General features: G+C 51.2%; 1 protein-coding gene across 2 annotated transcripts; it reads right to left on the bottom strand.

Annotated features, from left to right (window-relative positions):
• PTGS1 (prostaglandin-endoperoxide synthase 1) lies at positions 1–19,309 on the bottom strand. 2 transcript variants are annotated; one of them, XM_084899225.1, is made up of 11 exons: positions 19,202–19,269; positions 19,033–19,110; positions 12,739–12,855; positions 12,187–12,327; positions 11,840–11,983; positions 9,748–9,929; positions 9,551–9,634; positions 7,667–7,913; positions 4,995–5,281; positions 2,404–2,551; positions 1–1,087 (listed from the first exon to the last, which is right to left on the bottom strand). In XM_084899225.1, exons 1-11 carry the CDS (start codon positions 19,245–19,247, stop codon positions 732–734), a joined length of 1,830 nt encoding a protein of 609 aa, XP_084755351.1. In that variant the 5' UTR covers positions 19,248–19,269; the 3' UTR covers positions 1–731. The 2 variants fall into 2 exon arrangements, with proteins under 2 accessions (XP_084755351.1, XP_084755352.1); XM_084899226.1 differs by lacking the exon at positions 12,739–12,855 and having other exon boundaries at positions 19,202–19,309.
• Between the last annotated feature and the right edge of the window lie 532 nt (positions 19,310–19,841).

Raw genomic sequence — 19,841 nt, 5'->3', positions numbered from 1 at the left:
GGCAATTGGAAAAAGAATTTTATTCACTTCATGAGGAACAGCTGCCATGAGTCAAGACCCAGATGAATACAGAGCTCTGGTGGCTTCTGACCAGTGGCCTGGAAAAAGCTCACCTGTTCTTTCTAAATCCTCAGACCAGAGTCTAAATTGGAGTCTCCAAAAAAGAACTTACCTCTTTGCCCCCTCTATACAGGCACAGATTCAGGCAATGCATTCTTGTTAGACATTTTATTCTCCTGCTCTATGGATATCTCCCTGAACAGGAAAATAAACATTCTAGACATGGAGACCAAGATTGATCTGACATACCAACCAGTATTTTGGATCAGCAACCAGATCAACAACATTTTGAATCACCAATCAGAAGTCTAGAATGCAAAATAAGAACCCTCTAACTTTCTGAATTATTTCATCAGGAACTCCAAATTTTAGAATGCCTATATTCCATATCAACCATAAATCTGGCATTCAAGGTTGTCAACCAGGAACACAGTTTTCAGGCATGCCAATGAGAACCACTTCTAACATTCTGGATGGTTAACCAGGAATTCAGTATTCTAGAATGACAAGACCACAACATTCCACATAACAGGTGAAAGACACAGAATTCTACATTTCAACTCAGATTTTCTCGATGCCAATCTAGAAACCCAATGTTTAAGATTATTCACCTTGGCCTCAGCACTCTGGAAGGCAAGCAAAAAGCCCTATCCTCCAGAACACTGCTGCCCTCAGAGCTCTGTGGATGGCCGCTCCACATCAGGCTCATTATCCTGAAGAGGGTCGGGTATGTGGAAAGAAACATAGGGACAAGTCTTGGTGTTAAGGCAAACCAGCTTCTTCAGTGTGGCCGTCTTAACAATGTTGAAGCCCATCTCACCACCAAATGTGCTTGACTTCCAGTACTCAGGAGAACAGATGGCATTCCCCAAGAGGCCCTTGAGGGAAAAGGGAGCCCCAATTTCTATCATACTCTCCCCAAAGATAGAGTTTGGATGGCACTTCTCAAGAAGCAGTCCCGGGTATAACTCCAAGGCATCAATGTCTCCATATAGCTCCTCCAATTCAGCTGCCATCTCCTTTTCTCCTACAAGGGGAAGAAGCTGCATTCAGAATCACTGTACCACCCATTGAGATTAATCTGGGGATGAAACCTTCTAGGTCCACCTTTCTCTGGGGAAAATAAGGGAGTTCAGAAAAACAGCTTGAGCAATTGAGCACATGCCCTAAAATCTGGCATTCTAGGTTGTCGAACAGGAACCCAGTTTTCGGGCATGTCAATGAGAACCAGTTCTAACATTCTGGATGGTTAACCAGAAACTCAGTATTCTAGAATGACAAATGGCTGACTGGCCCTTCTCCAGGACTGCGTCTAGGGAAGGAATTTGCTACTGACAGAGTCATGGTTCTACCACCAAACAGCACGTGACCTTGAGCAACTCATCCCACTTTTCTGTGCCCCAATTACCTGATCATTACAATAGGGAGAAGCTACCCATTTTGTTTCCTTCACAGGCAGGTTATAAGGCCTTATCCAGGTCTAAGAGCCTGAATTCTACTGGAGTTCAGAGACATAATGTAACTAGTCCAACCTCACACAAAGATTGAGCAATAGAGCTATTTCTGCCTCTATGGACTGTCACAGGAGATAGACATTGAACTTTCCTACCTGTTTCCTCAAATCCACCCTCCCATACGGCACTACTACACAGCTACAGGTAGGTCATGTTACACTTTTGTCAAAGCTCTTCAGTGGCTTCCCATTGTCTGTGACAAAGGTTTCTAAACTTGGCTGCTCAACAGCTGGGGATCAGCAATAACAATACACACACACACACACACACACACACACACACACACACAGTCTTGGGCACCATCCAGGCCTCCTGAATCAGAATCTCTGGAATAGACATCTAGAGTTCAGTATTTTTAATCAATTTTATAAGTGATCCTTAGGTAGTTAGTCCATAAATGGGTATTTAAAATCAACTAGACAGAATAAAACCCAAAATCTGTAGCACAAAATTCAAGATTCTGTACAATTTGACACAACCTCCTATCACTACCTCTATCCTACTCCCACATAAGCTCCTTGTCCATCCACAACTACAACTATTATCCATAGTAGACTTGTTTTTTATGACCTCTGTGCTTTTGTACTCTCTGTTCCTTTACCTAGAATGCTGTTCCCTCTATTCTTTACCCAGAATATTCCTTTTATCCTTCAAACCCAGCTCAAAAGCTACCTTCTATCCTCTAGAAGGGTATTTGCCATCCCAAACCCCTGTAATCCCAGTCACAGTCCTGGCCACATGTATTGGCCCACTCTGCTTCTCTATGTCTCCCACATTTCAGGGCAAGTTCACTGAGGGCATGGACTGTTTCCAGGAAGCAGCTTCTCACCTGTGAACTCCTGGAAAGAGGTGTAGGGCTTCATGCCAAACCTCTTGCGGTACTCATTGAAAGGCTGCAGCCTCAGCTCTCGAGATTCCTTGATGACTTCCACGGCCACGTGCAGGATGTGGTGGTCTATGTTCCTACCCCCACCAATCTGCCAAGAGAGAGATATAGCCATGGTCTGAGAGCCTGGCCACATTGCCCTGGAAAAGAACTTCAGGTCGGAGTCCTTCCTGAACTGGGAAAGAGAGTATGGCTCAACCTAGCCCTCACTGTGCCAGCAGCCTGATGCTAGGTCTGCCACTGCCATGCTTTCTCGGGAACCCTCTGGGAGTCTACAATAGGGATTAGCTACCCATCTTCCCCATCTCGAACTGTGGAATGAGCCAGGAGGACCACTGTCACTCACACCATTCCCTAACCACTTCAGTTTAGGTGGGAAATCCCAACATCCTATTAAGGAAGGTTCCGTTTGGATAGAACAAGTATAATTGAATGGGAATGAGGAAGCACATATTTGGGTGAAATCATACAAGTTGGAGCAAAGCTAGCAGAGACTGGTGGCGATCTCAGCTTGACCATTTACAAACTGTGGGGCTGTTGTGGTTGAATTGTGTGGCGCTTCTCCCTCCCCCCCCCCCAAAAAAAAAAAAGATATGTCGACATCCTAAACCCCAGTATTGATGAATGTGACTTTATTTGAAAATATATGTAATTAGAGGTCATACTCTAGTGGGGTGAGCTCTAATCCAACATCTGATGTCCTGATAAAAAGAAAAACCAGAGACACAGGGAGAACACCATGATGAAATGATGCTTCTACAAACCAAAGAATACCAAGAATTGCTGGAAACTGCCAGGAGCAGAGAGAAAGGCATTAAATAGGTTCTCCCTTGGGATGTTCAGAGAGAGCATGGCTCAGCCAACACCTTGATTTTGGACTTCTAGCCTCCTGAACTAGTAAAGAATAAATTTCTGCTGTTTAAAGCCACCTAGTTTGTGGTCCTTTTGCAGCTACAGGAAACTAACACAGGAACCTTGGGCAAGTTACTGAAACCAAGTCTCAGTTTCCTCCTATGCAAAAATGGGGAAGGTAAGAGCATCCACCTGATATGGTTGTGAAATAAGCCAGATAAAGTATGCAAAGCAGTTATCACAGTGTTGGTCACATGCTGACCCCTAGATGGTAGCCATGTGTGGTAATTATCAGGGGAAGCCTGTTTTATCACTTCTCACACTCTCTTTAATATCCTGGGAGTCAACACACTTCCATTGCCCTTCTGCCTTGTTCCAGAAAACAACAGGGCTATCACATGCGTTATCATGGTCATGCCTTAAAGTTTCTTCAGAAACCATGCAGCCACACACAAAAGCTACTGTCTCTGAAGAGAGGCCACAAAGCAGCCAGCAGCTGCCCATTGATGGCAGCATATGCAAATTTCAGTCTAATTGCCAGGAGGAAACCTAAATCCATATGGTGCCACAACTTCATGATAGGGCTTAGGGACAAGGATTAGAGACAAACAGGAGATGAGGGGAGCTATGAAGGACCTTGGAGCTTCCAAGCGTGGGCACAAGGAGATTGAGGAGGAGGTTGGTTAGGTAATCAGGGCAAAGGGCTGTATTCATTTACTAGAGAAGCCACAACAAAGTTCCACCAACTGGGTAGCCTAAACAACAGAAACTTATTCCCTCACAATTCTGGAGGCTACAAATCCAAGATCAAGGTGTCAGCAGGGTTGGTTTCATTCTGAGGCTCATAGATGGCCATCTTCTCTCTATGTCTTCCCTCTGTGCATGTCTATATCCTAATCTCTTCTTATCAGAACACCAGTCAGACCAGGGCCCAGCCAATGACCCCAATTTAACCTTAATTTCCCCTTTAAAGACCCTATCTCCAAATACAGTCACTGGGGATTAGGATAGAGATATTGGGGGGTAGGACTTTTAACATGTAAATTGGTGGTGAGGACATTCAACCCACAACAGGGACCTATAATGTAATAAGGACCTAGTAGGTGCAGGCCATACTCTGAATGTCCTCCTGGTCCTCAAATTGCCATACCCTCTGACCTCGAGGCCTTTCCCATGCTGTCCCCTCCATCTGGAATGCAATCATCCCTGCCCTTCCCTTGGCAATCCCTGTTCAGCCAATCTCTGCTCAGACAAGACTTCCTCGTCCACAGTCCCCAGGGCTGGCTCAGAAGCCCCTCTCTAAGGTCCCAACACACTGTGGGCTTTGAAAGTTTTGTGGACTGTGGTTTCTAACATCTCTTCTTTTAAAATTCATATCAGAGAAGCATTGGTACAGGGTCTAACATGCAATACTGCACAAATGATGTTTTCCGTCATACGACTACTGTTCCTTTCTAAATATGAGCACCAAAAGGACAAGGACCCAAGAACCACACTGGTCTTAGTCACCACTGTGTCCCCAACACTGGGGCAATGCCTGGCATTGCCAAATGGACAAAAGGACAAGAGAATGAATGAAGGCATGCTGTCCCCATTCTGCAGAAAAGAAAACTGGAATTTGGATCCAGGTCTGCTGGATCCCAGAGCCCACCCACCCTCACCAAGGCTCTTCCAAAGCTTACCCGGCCAGCGCTCTGGCGAGAGAAGGAGTCCACCAGGGCCTCCACCCCATAGTTCACCAGCATGGAGGTGTTGAACAGGAACTGCTCGTAGCTGTAGTCCTGGGAGCCCACCACGAAGGAGTCGGGCATGAGCGGGTGCCAGTGGTAGAGATGGTTGAACTCCAAGGCGATGCGATTCTGGTACTGGAACTGGGAGCTGAACAGCAGCTCTGGGTCGAACTTGAGCTTCAGGAAGTAGCCGCTCAGCTGCTGCACGTACTCCTCGATGACGATCTTGATGGTCTCCCCTGGGAGCAGAGTCAGCAGAGCACAGGATGTAGCCCCGCTTGGGAAGCAGCAGGCCAGTTCATAAACAGGGCTAGCTTTGCGCTTCTTTATTGCTGTTGTTGTTTTTGCTTTATTTGGCTACAGACACTTGTCTTTTGGGGAGGGGGGTGTGAAAATGGAACTTTCTGTCTCGGGTAGCTCCTACATTCCAATGGGAGGTTATGACCCAGCTAACCAGGACATGCAAAAAAAGTGTTAGAGCCCGGTTCTGTGAGCCCTGGGTGACCACCCTCCCACAGCCCATTAAAAGAAGTTGAAGCCCAGCTGTGGTGGCTCAGTGGATTGAGCATCGTCCCGGGGACCAAGTGGTCCTGGGTTCGATTCCCAGTCAGGACACATGCCCAGGTTAAAGGCTTGATCCCTAGTAGGGGCCATGCAGGAGGCAGCCAACCAGTGATTCTCTCTCATTATTGATGTTTCTGCCTCTCCCTTTCTCTTTGAAATCAATAAAAATAAAAAAATAAAAAGAAGTTGGAGAGGCCATAAAAGATTGGAAGTGGAGGCTCTTGGAGTGAAAGGAGGGGAGAGGTGGTTTGGAAGAAACCCCCCTAAAAGCAGCTGCTGCAGCAAGAGATGACACTGAAGACAGAAAGTGAATCTAGTCCCAAATATATTTCTTACATGTTCTTATATATCAGAATTCTTATGCATAGATTTTCCTCTGCTCCCTCAGAAACCAGCTACAAAGCAGAGCCAGGGAAGAAACAAATTGAACATCCCATAACAAAATGAAAAGTGGTCACCTAGATATTAAAAGAAACAGGTATTTTGCCCAATCAGCCATTAGACAAATGGGCTTTTAGCAAATTGATCCGGATCCACTGGATTTGCAGTCAGCTGGCCTGGGTCCAAATTCTGGCCTCCTTCTAGCCACTTGTGCTTGGGCCCAGTTACCTAATCTCTCTGAACTTTCCTTGTCTTCACAGACTTTCCTTGTCTGTGAAATGGGTATTATAATAATATCAGTACAATAATGGTCATAGGGTTGTTGGAAGGAGTAGGGAATAAAAGCATCTAAGCTGCTTGGCACAGGGCCTGGCATCACAGAGTGTCATTACACAAAGGCCCACCCAAGTGTAGGTGTGAGGGGAAAATGCCCTCCCCATAATCACATTCACAAAAGACCAGACTAAGTCTTGCATCCCCTCCCCACTCAGGAACGAGCTAACCCTGTGCAGTGGTGGAAATAGCATACACCTTGGTGGCAGCCAGACCTGACTCAAGTCTTCTGCCTAGTGTTGTTGGAGAATCCACTTGACCTCTCTGAATCTTAATTTTCACAAGAAAAGTAATCATATATGGTGCATAGGCAGTTGGTGAGTGTTAAATGAAGCACTGGATATACAGCTTCATCACCTGTGGTCACAGCTTTTTTTTTTTTTTCTTTAACAGAGAGGAAGGGAGAGGGATAGAGAGCTAGAAACGTCGATGAGAGAGAAACATCGACCAGCTGCCTCCTGCATACCCCCCACCGGGGATGTGCCCGCAACCAATGTACATGCCCTTGACCGGAATCGAACCCAGGACCTTTCAGTCCGCAGACCGACACTCTACCACTGAGCCAAACCGGTTTCGGCCTGTGGTCACAGCTTTATCACCAGTGAGATGCTGGGCAGCCTCCAGCCACAGACTTGCCCTCTCTGGTCAAGGTTTCTGCAAAGCTGTAATTCAGAGCCAGCCCTTCTTCTTCTTTCGTCTGTATCTATTCCTGTTGCCCAGCTCTTCCAGGCTCCAGTGAATCAGGAACTCTAATGGGACCAGCCCTCCCCAGGGGTGCCCAGAGGTGGGGAAAGGGGCTTACGGGTAACTCAGAGTAAATAAGAACTGGATGGGGTGTCAGAGGCCAAACTCCCAGGCAGGAAGCCATCTGACATTTTAGGCTGCAGACTCATCCCCTTAGGAGACACAAAAATATCCTGTCCCTGAGTCATCTAGAAGCTACCAAACTCCAGGGAGGCAGACACACGCAGGAAAGGAAACAGGATTTCTGAAGGTCAGAGAGCTGGGGTTTGTCCCACACATGCTAGGGACGTCATTCTGTGTGGTACACTGGGAAACTGAGACTTGGGATGGGTAATGAAATTGGCTGCGAGTCACCCAGTTAATATCAACCATCACAGACATTTTTTTGAAGTCCTACTACATGTTGAGTACTTTCTCATTCATCATCTAAACAAGTCCTTACTTGAATCATCATTATCCCCAATGTCCACATTTGGAAACTGAGGCTCACAAAGGGGAATGGGCCTGCCCCAAGTCTCATAGGTGTCCCCCAGCCCGCCACCCCCTGTTTCTCAGAATGGAGGGCATGACCTTCCAGGACGGGGCTGGTTCGGGGTCCTCACCTATAAGGATGAGGCGGGCCGTCTGGAAGAGCTGCTCATCTCCCCAGGTGGGGTGCTCAGCCTTCAGCAGGTCACACACGCGGTTGTGTTCGCGCAGCCAGATCGTGGCATAAAGCATGAGCCCGGGAAGCAGTCCAAACACCTCCTGGCCCACAGCCATCTGGCTCTTGGGCGGAATGCCCTTTGGGTAGTGCATCAACACAGGCGCCTCTTCCACTGATGGTGGGTACATCTCTCCGTCCAGCATCTGCAGGATGGGGCCACCTGGCAACCTGGGGACGGGGCAGGGCGCCTGCACCTACCACATCTGACTCCCTCCCACTCCTGCTTACAGCTGCGTATCACACAGGGTACCTTCCCGCTCTCCCTAACCAAGACTTGTTGATTCCACTGCCTAAATCTCTCTTAAAACAGATCCCTTTCTCCCTGTCCCCATTACCAACACCAGCTTCTAACCCACCCTGACTCCTCACAATGGCTCCTTACTCTTCCTCCTGCCCCCACGCAGCCCATTCTCAGCATTGTAGCCTGAGCAGTCCTTAAAAACCTACATCTCGTATCACACCTTGGCTTAAACACCTTCCAAGTTCTCTCTGCTCTTGGGAAAACATCAGAAATCCTTAACACAGCCCCGCAGACGTCTCCACCCCCAACCCCATCATTCAGGTGTCCAGGAGCACCTTCCTCATTCCACTCCCTTCAAGTCACTTAGGCTGCTTCCCTCCCACCACCACCCCCTACGCCTTGGCACATGCTACCCAGGAAGGCCCTCTCCCTTCTTAACCTCCCGAACTCCTCTCAAACTTCATGCAACTCTTGGTTTATGTGTCATTCCCTGGGAAGACTTCTCTCTGGTGGCAGTTATCACAGTGTAATGGGTTATATGGCAGTTTCTTCGTTCAGAGGACCTACTATGTGCCGAAGACTGTTTTTAGCCCTAAAGATTCAGCTCTGGACCTTTTATTTGGGTTTTCATTTGTTTAGACATTCATGCATAGCTGTGGAGCACTAGAAGTGTGGCTGATGTGAATGTGAATTGTTTGTTTTACTTAATTTCTATTTAAATTTTGAAACAGATACTATAGCTATTGGGAAATGGTTTAAGTGCACTTAAAACAACTGGAGAAAATGAGCCTACTGTAAATGTCAACACTGAATTTTATGAAATCTAAATACAGATCAGATATCCCCAATGAAAATTTGCCAGCCAAATTAAGATGTGCTGTAAGTATAAAATATAGATCAGATTTCTGAGATCTAGCATTAAAAAAAGAATGTGAGATATTTTGTGAATAACTTTGGTTCTGATTACATGTTGAAATAATAACATTCTGGATATATATGGGTTAGGTGAAATGTATTATCAAGATCAATTTCATGTTTCTCTTTACCTCTTTTAAGGTGGCCACTAGAAAAGTTTTAATGACATCTGTGGTTCACATCATATTTCTATTGGACAGTGCTAAAACTTTCCAGACAAAATGACTTTGTGGAACAAGAATCCTAGTGTTATGTCTGTGGCCTCTGATTGGCTTTGAGCTCCCAGAGGGCAGGGCCCCAAATTATCGTGGTCACTGCTCCCTAACCTGTGCCAGGCACTCATAGTGCCCAATTAATATGGTGGGAAAAGTAAATGAGCAAAGGTAAACTGGAAACGCCCATCTCCTATTGAGCCCTAAAATCTATCTCCCAGGAAACATGAGGGGCCATTTCTGTTCCTTGTCTGCATCTCGGGCCTGGCACCTTCTCTGGGGTCTATTGTCTCTCCTCCTCTCTCACACCTCCAACTCCTGAAGCTGGCCCTCTCAGAACACAACAGCCTCTGCCAGGGAAGACCTTGGTGGAAGGCCCTTCCCAAAGCTCCATGCCCATGTCCATAGCTACCTGGTACTTGAGTTTCCCATCCTTAAAGAGCCGCAGCTGATACTGACGGTCCAAACTGTCCCCATAAATGTGGCCAAGATCTACCTGAGGACAGAGAGAGGGTCCAATCAGATCGTCAGATGGTCCTTTCCCACCAGTGACAACAGCACATGCCAAATTAGGCCCAGAGAAGCCCTGAGCCCCTCCTAGGTACTTACCCCATGGCCCAAGGCCTTGGTGAAGCCAGGACCCATCTTGCCAGCAGTTTTGAAGAACTGGTGGGTGAAGTGTTGTGCGAAGAAGGCAAACATGAGGTTGGCACCTTGGGGGTCAGGTATGAACTTCTTCCTGAGCAGGAAGCGACGGCTCAGGAGCTGGGGATCTGGCAGCTGCTGCTTCCCTGGTTGGGGAGGGAAAAGAGCAGTCACTGCCACCTCCCTGCATCCGCCTCCCTGCATCTCCTCCAGGGCCTCGGACACCAGACCAAGTTGGTCCATGCAGGAAGCCCAGAGCGGCCCAAGGACCACCTCACTCCCACCAGATGGCCCCTTGCACTTTCTCTACCAAAAGACCCTGGAAGTATATCTGGGTGAAGTGGTAGGATATCTGGAATTTGCTTTCAAATACTCCATAAAAAATAAGGCAAAAGAAGATAGATGAAATAAGATTGTGCATAAGCCTTAAAACTGGAAGGTAGATGCCTAGATCATTTTCCTTTCCTCTCAACTTTTGTGTATGTTTGCAACTTTGAAAAACTTAACCAAAAAGAAAGAAGAAACAAAAGAAAAAAGAGAAAGAAAAAAAAAGAAAGAACTTGGACTCCCCAGCCCTGTGTATGAAACTGGCCGAAACCTTCACAAACCGTGTGAACACAGATAAGTCATGTCATCCCCCTGAGCTTCAACTTCCTCATCTCTAAAATAGGACAAATGAAACCTTTCTTATACAGCGGGTTGGAGAAGTGCATGAAGTAATGTAAGCATGACAGAGAACTGGTGAGATGAGATCTTTTAAATAACGGGTCCGTGAACATTTTCTGTAAAAGTCAAGATAGTCAATACGTGAGGCTTTGCCAACATACGGTCTCTGTCTCATCTGCTCAGCTTCACTATTGTGTGACTTCGTAATGAGTGTGACTGTGTTCCAGTAAAGCTTTATTTACAAAACGGAGAGTGGGCCGGGTTTGGCCTGCAGACTGGAGTTTGCCAACCTATTTTAAGCAATGCCAGTCTTTCTATGTCTAGGGTAAAGACAACAGTCACCTTGAAGCAGGTGTCTGTCATTGTGAGAATAAGTGTTAAGAGACCTTCCATAATCATGTCAGTGTCAGATGAGTCAGTACCCATTGCATTTGCAGAAAAGAATAATTAAACATTTGTGTTTTGGTAAAGGCATCCTTTCATGTCACCTCATGTGAAGCCCAGGGTTGACAGTTAAAGATCAGAAGACTAATTCTTCTGAATGGAAATGGCTGACTGGTTTCCTCTGGCAGGAAAGGGTAGATAGTACCCCAAAGGGAAGTCCCCAAAAGGGAACTTGGACAGGTCCCAGCAAAGTATTGGCAGGCTCCAGAAGTTCTGCTAGACCCAGCTATTCTGGCAGAATGGTTGTGCTTTGGGAAGAGTAGCTACATATGAGTGTAAACCATCAGCACAGTGCTCTTGAGGCCCAAGTAAGGACACCTTTATGTTTGCCTGTGTGAACCAGGGAAGCACACAGCCCTGGGCCTGCACTCAACCCAGAATCAAGGCTCCACAGCGACACCATGTGGTGGGAACTGAAGTGATGGCAGTGGCAGACCGATGCCTCTGGTCCTCTCTGCCTTTGAAGCTGAAATGATGGCTCTGAGCTGGGTGAACTCTCAGCTGTTTGGATAGTCAAGAAAGACGCCTGCCTGTGAGATTGAGTGGGGGTTGGGCAACTAAGGAAAGACTATCTGACCTTATATGTAAACTGCACTAATGGAGCATGTAAAGCTATTTACATTGGTGAAGAACCAACTAAAAAGCACATTGCTTCCCTCCTACATTTTAACTTTAAGTCACTCCCATTCCAGCAGGATCCCACCCATTATAGACAAGGTTCAGGTAAAGAGGCAACCTGGAAACATGGAAACACTAGTCTGACTTTGCCACTGACTCTCTGGTGACCTCAGGCAAGACCCTCTACCACCCTTCCCTGTCATGGGCCCTGCTTCTCAATATGTCATATGCCTTGCCTTGGTCCAGCTATCTTTACAATTGCTTTTTCCCAGAGAGGAGAACTGAGCATCTCCTGTGATCCCCAGCCCCCTAGCCCCACCTCCATTACCTTTGGTCCCCATGGGTGTGGGGCAGTCTTGGGGCACGGAGGGCAAAACACGAGTGTAATAGGTCAAGTTGAAGAAGGCCTCCCAGCTGATGTAGTCGTATGCTACGTTGTAGGTGGGGGGGCTGGGAATAAGGTTGGAACGCGCTGTAAAGGGCAAAGATGATGGTGACAAGGGAGTTCCCACCCCCAGGCATACCCCCCCCCCCCCCACCTTCCCAGCTTTCTCTTAGGTTGGACTTGTTTTATCTGGCATCTCAGAGTCTCCCCACCCAGTGCCCTTATCAGATGCCAAGAGTTCTGGCAGGATTTCTTGCTCCTCCAGATTAGGGGACTTGTCCCCCACCCACCTGTGAGTACCACGCGCATGAGCATGTCACGGATGAAGGTGGCATTGACAATCTCCCAGATCCAGCGCCCGTGTGTCAGCAGGAAGTGGATGAAAGAGGGGCTGGGCCGCAGTGAATTCCGGAGCCAGGTCCACAGATCAGCTGCGAGGGCAGTGGGAGCCATTCAGTCCTGCCCTCCAGGTGGGACCAGAAGTAGCCAGTGTGGGAGATGGGGACTGGGAACTGGGAGCCAGGGCCAGGATGGGACAGGGCAGAACATCAGGGGTGGGGGTAAGGATGGGAGTGATGATACATGACAAAGCCATAACCAGGTAGGAGGACTGGACAGGGCCAGGGCCAGGGAGTGAGGGTGGGGCTGGGCAATGAGGACTGGCCACAGAGCCCATGCCAGAGAGTGAAGACTGAGGTCAGGTAGAGACAGAGATCAAAGCCAGGTAAGGAAAGAGACGGGCTATGGCCAGAGGTGAAGGAAGGAAGTGGAGTCTCAGGATGAGCCTAGGGAAGCAGGAGGGGCCCAAGATAGAAGGAGTTGGGGCTGGAGGCCCAGCTCACGGATGGTGCAGTTGGGGCCAGAATAGCCCGTGCGGGTGCAGTCACACTGGTAGCGGTCAAGGCCAAAGCGGACACAGATGCCCTGGTGCTGGCATGGATAGTAGCAACAGGGGTTCACTGTGGGTGAGAAACAGAGATCAGAGACCACCCTTGGGTGACCTCTCATTGGGGACAGAGCATGGACTCAAGTGACAGTTCTGTCCTAATTCACTGGACTTCAATATTCTCCTAAGGACCTTCTTTGTCCCACAGCTATGAGAGAAAAACAAAACAAAAAACAAAAACAAAAAAAAATAGCCCTGCTGCTCTAGGCCCTACTCTGATCTCCAGTGTGTCCCCATCAGGGTCCCCAGCGGAAGTCCCCCCTCCCTTTCTGCTGCCACCAATGGGGGAGGGGGAGCAGTGGAAGAGTACAGGCCCCAGGCTGTAGCATCAAAGGCTAGGAAACAACTGATAAGACCCTGAAGCCACAGGCCTCTAGAACATTCACTTCCTGCCAAGTCAGTGCCCAGCCCTAAGGGCAGGGTTTGCAGCATTGAGGGAAGGGGCAAGGATGGGGGTCTCAAACCAGCCCCCAACCTCTGGGCACCTGGACACTAGGAAGATGAGATCACCCATCAGCCGCCTAATTTGCAGGAGGGAAGGAAGAACAGGGATTCTAATGTCCACTTGCAGATGGGGAAACTGAGGCCAGATAAAGGGAAACCCAGGAGGGTCACCCAGCAAGTCATACCAAGCCAACTGCCCATCCCTTTATTTCCAGCCCACCTCACAGACTCAGTGATAAAGTCCAAGGAGAGAGGTTTCCCAGAACCCTGAAGAGAGTATGGGTTTGAGGGGAGTCTCAGCTGTCTCAGCTCCCATTCCTGACTGGGGGGTGGCCACAGCGCAGAGAGAGGAGGTGGGTCTGCCCTCTAGGATCTTTAGATAGGTCAGGAACCAAGGGAACAGGAGACAGGAGGCTGGAAAAAATCTACTGAGAGTGTAGGTAGCACTCTGGCATCAGCCCCCGCCTCCTGGAGAAATCCCCACCAGGAAGCCCCTCCTTGAGCACAGCCCCCTGGCTCAACCTTCACTACCTCCGTGATTCTACAAGAGCAAAGTCAGAGCTCCTTAGAGCTCGCTCAGCGCTCATTCACTGCAGAGCAAGGGAAACTGAGGCTCAGTGAGAGGTAGAGAGGGCCTCCCACAGACCCAGGGTCCTGCTATAGGGGCTCCTTCCCTGCCTCCCGCAGGAAACGCCAGGCTCCCCTCTGCAAACATGTAGTACTTCCTTCTCTGGGCCCAGAGCCAATGTTATGGGGAACTTCTCTTCTTTATGAAACTGATTATAGAGGGTCAAGAGGGAATGCTGGGAAGTGATCTCAGGGTGCTGTGATCAGAGGGCATAACCCTGGGCAAGCCATGACCCCTTCTCACTTCACAGCATGAGGCCTGGGCAGCAGGGTCTTCCTCGCCCCCACCTCAGAGAGGGGCCCCCAGCACCCCCACCAACCCCTTTCATCACACACACTCAGCAAGAAGCAAATCATAAAAATCATGCAAATAATTTTGCTTAAACCCTGGCAACTCCCCACAACCCCCACAATAGCATCTTTGTGACCCCTGCAGGGGTGAGGAAGGAGGGGCCAATGGAAAGGAAAGGAGCTGAACAAAAGGCCTTATCAGGCTGACACAGGCGGGCTGGCAGCCGGCAGGACCCAGGGCAAGGAGCTGGCAGGACCTAGTCTCCCCCTCCCACAACCACAGGCCCAGAAATGCCAAGGAGGTTTGGGGACCTGGAACTCTCCTCATTGACCCCTTCCACTCAGAGCACTGCTCACCTGCCGAATTCACCTGCCCCGGAGCGCCACTGCCCAGCTCCCAACCTGGACACACAGGCCCTCACACCACCCCACAGCCCAGTCTCCCATCCCTCCCACAGCAGGATCTCAAGAGGTCCTTCCAGCTCATTCTATGGGGTCCTGTCCCTTAGTCCCAAAGTCAAAAGCCCTTCTTCCTTTATTAGCCTGTTGCTGCTCCCGAAAATTCCCTCCAAGTCTACCTGACCCTCCCGACTGAGCCCACACCTTGCCCCCAGCAGTCAGCCTCCCCTCAATATCCACACAGAATTCCTCCCGCTGTCCCTCAGCCCAGGCTCCAAGTCATCCTGCTTTTCTCCACCATAAGCCCACACTCTCCCCCGACTTTCTCCTCCAGGCAACCAAGTCCTGGAGAGATCCAGCCACCCATGGGATCCAGATGTGCTGGCCAGAGCTCAGCCAATGTTTGTGGAATTAATAAAATGAAGCTAAGACACAGGCCACCTCAAGTTCGGCCAAAGAGACCTCTCATCTCCCCAGCCCTGGGCCGCTGGCTCAGAATCTAGCTTGAAAACTTCCTGCATAGCCCGAGTCCTGCCCCGGCAGGAGCAGAAATGCCTCTCCTGCCAGGAGAGGCCGCGTGCGGAACCCGCGCTCCTCCCCCCAAGGCTGGCTGTCCAACTTTCCCTCCCTGCCTCCTCCTCCTCCGCAGACTTTCCACAAACACCAGCTGCCCCAGGGTAGGAAAAGTTCTCCCCAGCAAGGACGGCGGCTGCTGTTGGGGCTCAGGGTGGGCAGACAGGAGAGTGGGAGCTGCTTTCCCAGGGGCGAGCCTGGCCACTACTAGGGAAGCCAGGGCCCCAGCTGACCTCTACCAGCCTTGCGTAGTCACCACTCAGGTTTCTCTGCCCAGCACTCCCTGGGAGGGGTCTGGGAGACCGCTCCATGGCACAGATGAGGAATGCCAGGCTCTGGAGGCAGGAGCTTGCCCAAGCCCCACTGCCTCAAGGTCACAGAGCCAAGACTCGAACCCCTTTCTCTCCCCTCCTTCCTCCTCCTACAGGTTTCCAGGCCTGGATTTGGGGAAGGGAGGGGCAGGGAGGGTCACTTTGATCCCTAGGCTGGGAATGATCTCAGGGGAGGTAAAGGTCACCCTTTCTTTGAGGTGGACCTGAAAATCCTAAATGAATGAAATCAGAACCCCTGCGAGCTCACCATTCCCTGCCGCAACCAGAGCTAAAGGAGGCCTTCCGTCAGTATAACTTAAATCCCACATGCTTTCACGCCAGCTCCGTTCCGGGCTCAGTGGAGCACACCTTGTAAAATAAACCACCAAGAAAGAGAACTGGGGAGATGCAGGCACCGAGTCTTGGGTTTCCACACCCAGCACAGGGCCAGGCACCAAGTAGGCGCTGGGAAAAGATGTGCCAGACTGTAGATGTTCTTTGCTGGCTCTGTGTCCTTAGTGAAGTCCCTTCCATCCTCTGGACCTCTTTTTTCTGTGTATCCCACGGAGGGGATGTAACAGAGCAGCTCTGAAGAGACCTCCCTTTCCATCCCCCCTTCTTCTCTGGTCTGGGTGGAGACAGCCCTCTCCATTGATGTGATTCCCTCCTCTCTCTGGCCCGGTCCCAGCAGCAGACAACCTTGCAACTTGCCCTCGCTGAGTCTTCAAGCCATCCTAGGGGTGGGCTTGGTCAGCAGGCCCATTCAGCACGCATTCCCTCAGACAAGGGCTGTCCAGGAGAGCCTGGATTCAGAACCTTCTGAGGATTCAGGCATGGAAGTGTCCCCTAGCCCAGGAATCAGAGCTCTGAGCTCAGCAGGGAACACCAAGTCCTCCAGGATGCAGAGGCGCCAGGCAGCAAGAGGCTGGAATGAAATCCCCTAAGAATAATATTTAGAGAAACTCCAGGGGCTTGGCAGCCACAAGGGGGAAAAAGTACCTACTAGCCAGACCCGGGCTCCAGCCCCTACAAGGTGGCAGCCAGAGGCAGGCATCACCACACCAGGCCCCACAGCTGCTCCCAGAGCTGGAGGAGGGCAGCTGGAGAGGAAGTCTCATGCCGGCCCACAGACGTGGCTGGTGCTGCAGATAGCAGCGCCTGCGTGAGTAGCAGGGAGGCCTTGGAACAGGCTGGGTTCCCACCCCATCTGTCAGGGTTAGCTGACCTCAGGGCCCTCTGCCTGACACCAAGGCCAAGCCCTATTCCTAGCCCAGGAGAGAGCGCTAAGCCAAGTCCAGGAGCTGGAGGCAATGAACTTGAGCATTAAGGATGCCCTGGCACAGCCTGGCACAACAGCTTGGTGTTCCCCGCTGTGTCCGGTCCTCTGTGCTGGACCCCACCTGCTACCACACAAGGGGCAGAAGCAGCATTCTCCATTACACCTGCCCCCAGGTCCATCTGCAGCCCACGTCTTGTGGGCCTTTTGCTGCCCCTCTGGGGCCAAACACAGGCTTTGGATCTCCGTGCCAGATGGCCAGGCACCTAGGATCTCAATTCACTCATAGACTTGGAAGTACAGCCCAAACCTCTGCTCCTGCACCCAGCACGTCATTCATTCTCTCCTTGACCCTTGCAGCAGCCTCCTTGATGGTTCCCCGCTTCCAGTCTCACCCCCCAACTCATCCATCCGACCTACTCCCCCAGTTAGGATGCCCAAGGCTTGGTGCACAAAGGCCTCTGGCAGCCAGGCTTTCCACTGCCCACTCTGCTGCCATCTGCCTCCCCCCATTCAGACGTGTGGCTCGGCTCCTGCACAGCCACCAGAGAGACTCTCACAGTTTCACAGTAAAATCTCACAGTATTCCCCCCATAGCCCCCTCCTCAAGGCCCAGGTCACCCATTTCGGCCCCCAAGAAGCCTCCCTCAGCTCCTCACACTTGAGAGGTGACTGCTCCCTCCCCGGGCCCCGTGGGTGGGTGCAGTCTGTTGGCATTTCTGCCTCCCCCACCAGGCAGAGAGCTACTCCCTGCTCTGTCTCAGGCTCCAGCCAAAGACCAGCAGAAAGCTAACCTTCAGGAATATTTGTGGAATGAAAACAAAACAAAACAAAAAAATCTGTTTGAACATATAATGATATAAAGATAAGTAGAAAAGGCAAAAATAAAACGGCACCCACCATGGCTCACCGGACCTCAATGAATAGGCAAAGCCAGGCAGACCAGCCTGGTTACCCCGGGGTGCTGCCTGGGGCTGAAGGGGCCCTGGGCTGATCCAGGAGCCGAAAGACTGGGCACCGGGCAGCCTGGTCACCCATCTCTGCTTCCGGGGTCTCAGACAAAGGAGCCACCGCCCTGGGCCTCAGAGCCCCTCCTCAGACTGGGGCTGTCACATCTCCAGGGCCATTGTGAGCACCCACTGCCTGGCTCTGCCAACTATAAAGAGCTGGCCACGTGGCCCTTCCTCCTGTTCTCCCCACAGACTAGCCAAACTCTTTCCTGGACCCCACTCCATCCTCTGCCTGGCTTCCCCAAATGCCTCCCACTCAAACCCTCTCCTCCAGGAAACCTGGTCTGGTTCCCAGTCCACATAAATAATTTTTCTCTCTCCTCTGAGCATCAGAGCAGAAAGCTCAGGCCCAGCTCCCATCCTGTGTTACCCCCATTTTATAAATGGGAAGTGGAGACCCAGAGAGGGACAGATCTCATACTGGGGGAGTGGAGGAAACGATGCCCACACCTTGCACATGTGTGAACACACACACGTGCGCACACACGTGCCCAGAAGCAGTGAGTGGGGGAGGGGAAGGAGAGGGAGGAGCTGCATTCCTTCACCTGGAACCTAGCGCATGGGGTGTAGGGTTTTCGGGGATCTGACTTTCCTCATCCTCTTTGGGTTGATGAAAAGAGGGAAAGGTTGAGGTAAGGACCTGTGGAAAGACCCTCCAAAGAGCCTAGAAGTCAAACCCGGAGCCCAGGAGTGCTGTGAGCTTGAGGGAGTAGCGGCGCCTCTCTGAGGGACCTCATGCGAGAGGATCTAACCCTCCCGGAGGAACCCAGCTCAGTAAATGTATTTCCAACTCCCTCTTCCCAGAAGGAGTGGTGTGTCCAGGTCCTCACGGGGCTCGCAATCCGGATGGGTCCCCAGCAAGTTAGAGGCTGGAGAAAGGGAACTAGCCAGCCGGCTTGCCTCTCCCCAGGCAGTTGCGCTGCTTCCTGCGCGCAGCTCACACACTCCGCAGGAAACAGCCGTTTTGATGGGCAGCTGGGGGCCCAGAACACACAGGTGAGGGGCTGGAGGAGAGCCAGTCCTCCCCAAGCCGGCGCGATTCCTCCCTTCCCCCCACCCCCGAACGAACCCTATAGCGCCCCCACCCCAAACCTGCCCAGACCATACTCCCCGGGGGTCTTCAGAGAGCCCCATCCCATCAACAGACTAAGCCCCCTCCCCTCCCTCCTCCAGGCGCCACGAGCAGAAAGGGGAAGCTGGACCAGCTGGAGCGGAGAGGAGGAAGAGGGAACAGGGACTTGGGGGGCGGGGATGCCTACCAGGCGAGGGCTCCCCCCAGGCGGGGCCCGCGGGCAGCAGCAGCAGGAGCAGTGGGAACCAGAAGGAAAGACTCCATCCTGCAGGGAGAGAGACGGGGAGGGCTGAGCTTGGCATTCAAGGCTCCAGCAGGAGGCACAGAGGGTTCCCGGGCACCGAGGCGGGACTCACGGCTCATGGTGCAGCGGGAGAGATACAGACTGCCGGAACCTCCCATGCCTCAATTCCGCGGGAGCTCTGGCCGCCGGCCCGCCCCTCCCTACCCATTCCCTTGGCTCCACCCCTCCAGACGCCTGTCACCTCGGCCACCACCCACTTACTTCCTCTGCTCCGACCCCAGCCAGGACATTTTATTAATTATCCCGTGATTGCCACCAAGTGGACTTTTCACCTGATGCGCTTGTGCTTTTCAGAGCCCGGGGGTGTCAGAGTTGTGTCCATTTGGTAGCTAGGAAACCGAGGCCCAGCGCCCATGTGCGATGTGGAGGTCACGCAAGGCTGAGGGGCAGAGCTGAATAGCCGAGGCTAGAAGCTGCAGGTCTGACCCAAACACCTGCTGCCCAGAGGAGAAAGGGGGCTGGAAAGGAGGCCTCCTCACACAGATCCCACAAGAAAGTCTGGGCTCTGCCCTCTGAGGCCACATGCTCTGCCAGTGCCTCCGCCACCAGAAATGAAGGGCACAGGCTCCAGGTTTGGGAGACCTGAGTTTGCTGGCTGTTACCCTAGACAGGTACTTACTCTCAATCTCTGGTCCTCAGCATTCTCCTCTTTAAAATGGGGATAATAAGAACCATCCCAGAGGGTTGTTGTA

This window comes from Pipistrellus hanaki, assembly GCF_964339955.1.
Source record: "Pipistrellus hanaki genome assembly, chromosome: 11".
NCBI classification, from domain to species: Eukaryota; Metazoa; Chordata; class Mammalia; order Chiroptera; family Vespertilionidae; genus Pipistrellus; species Pipistrellus hanaki.
The sequence above is the reverse complement of the archived record's forward strand: the minus strand, read 5'-3'. Positions and strand labels throughout refer to the sequence as shown.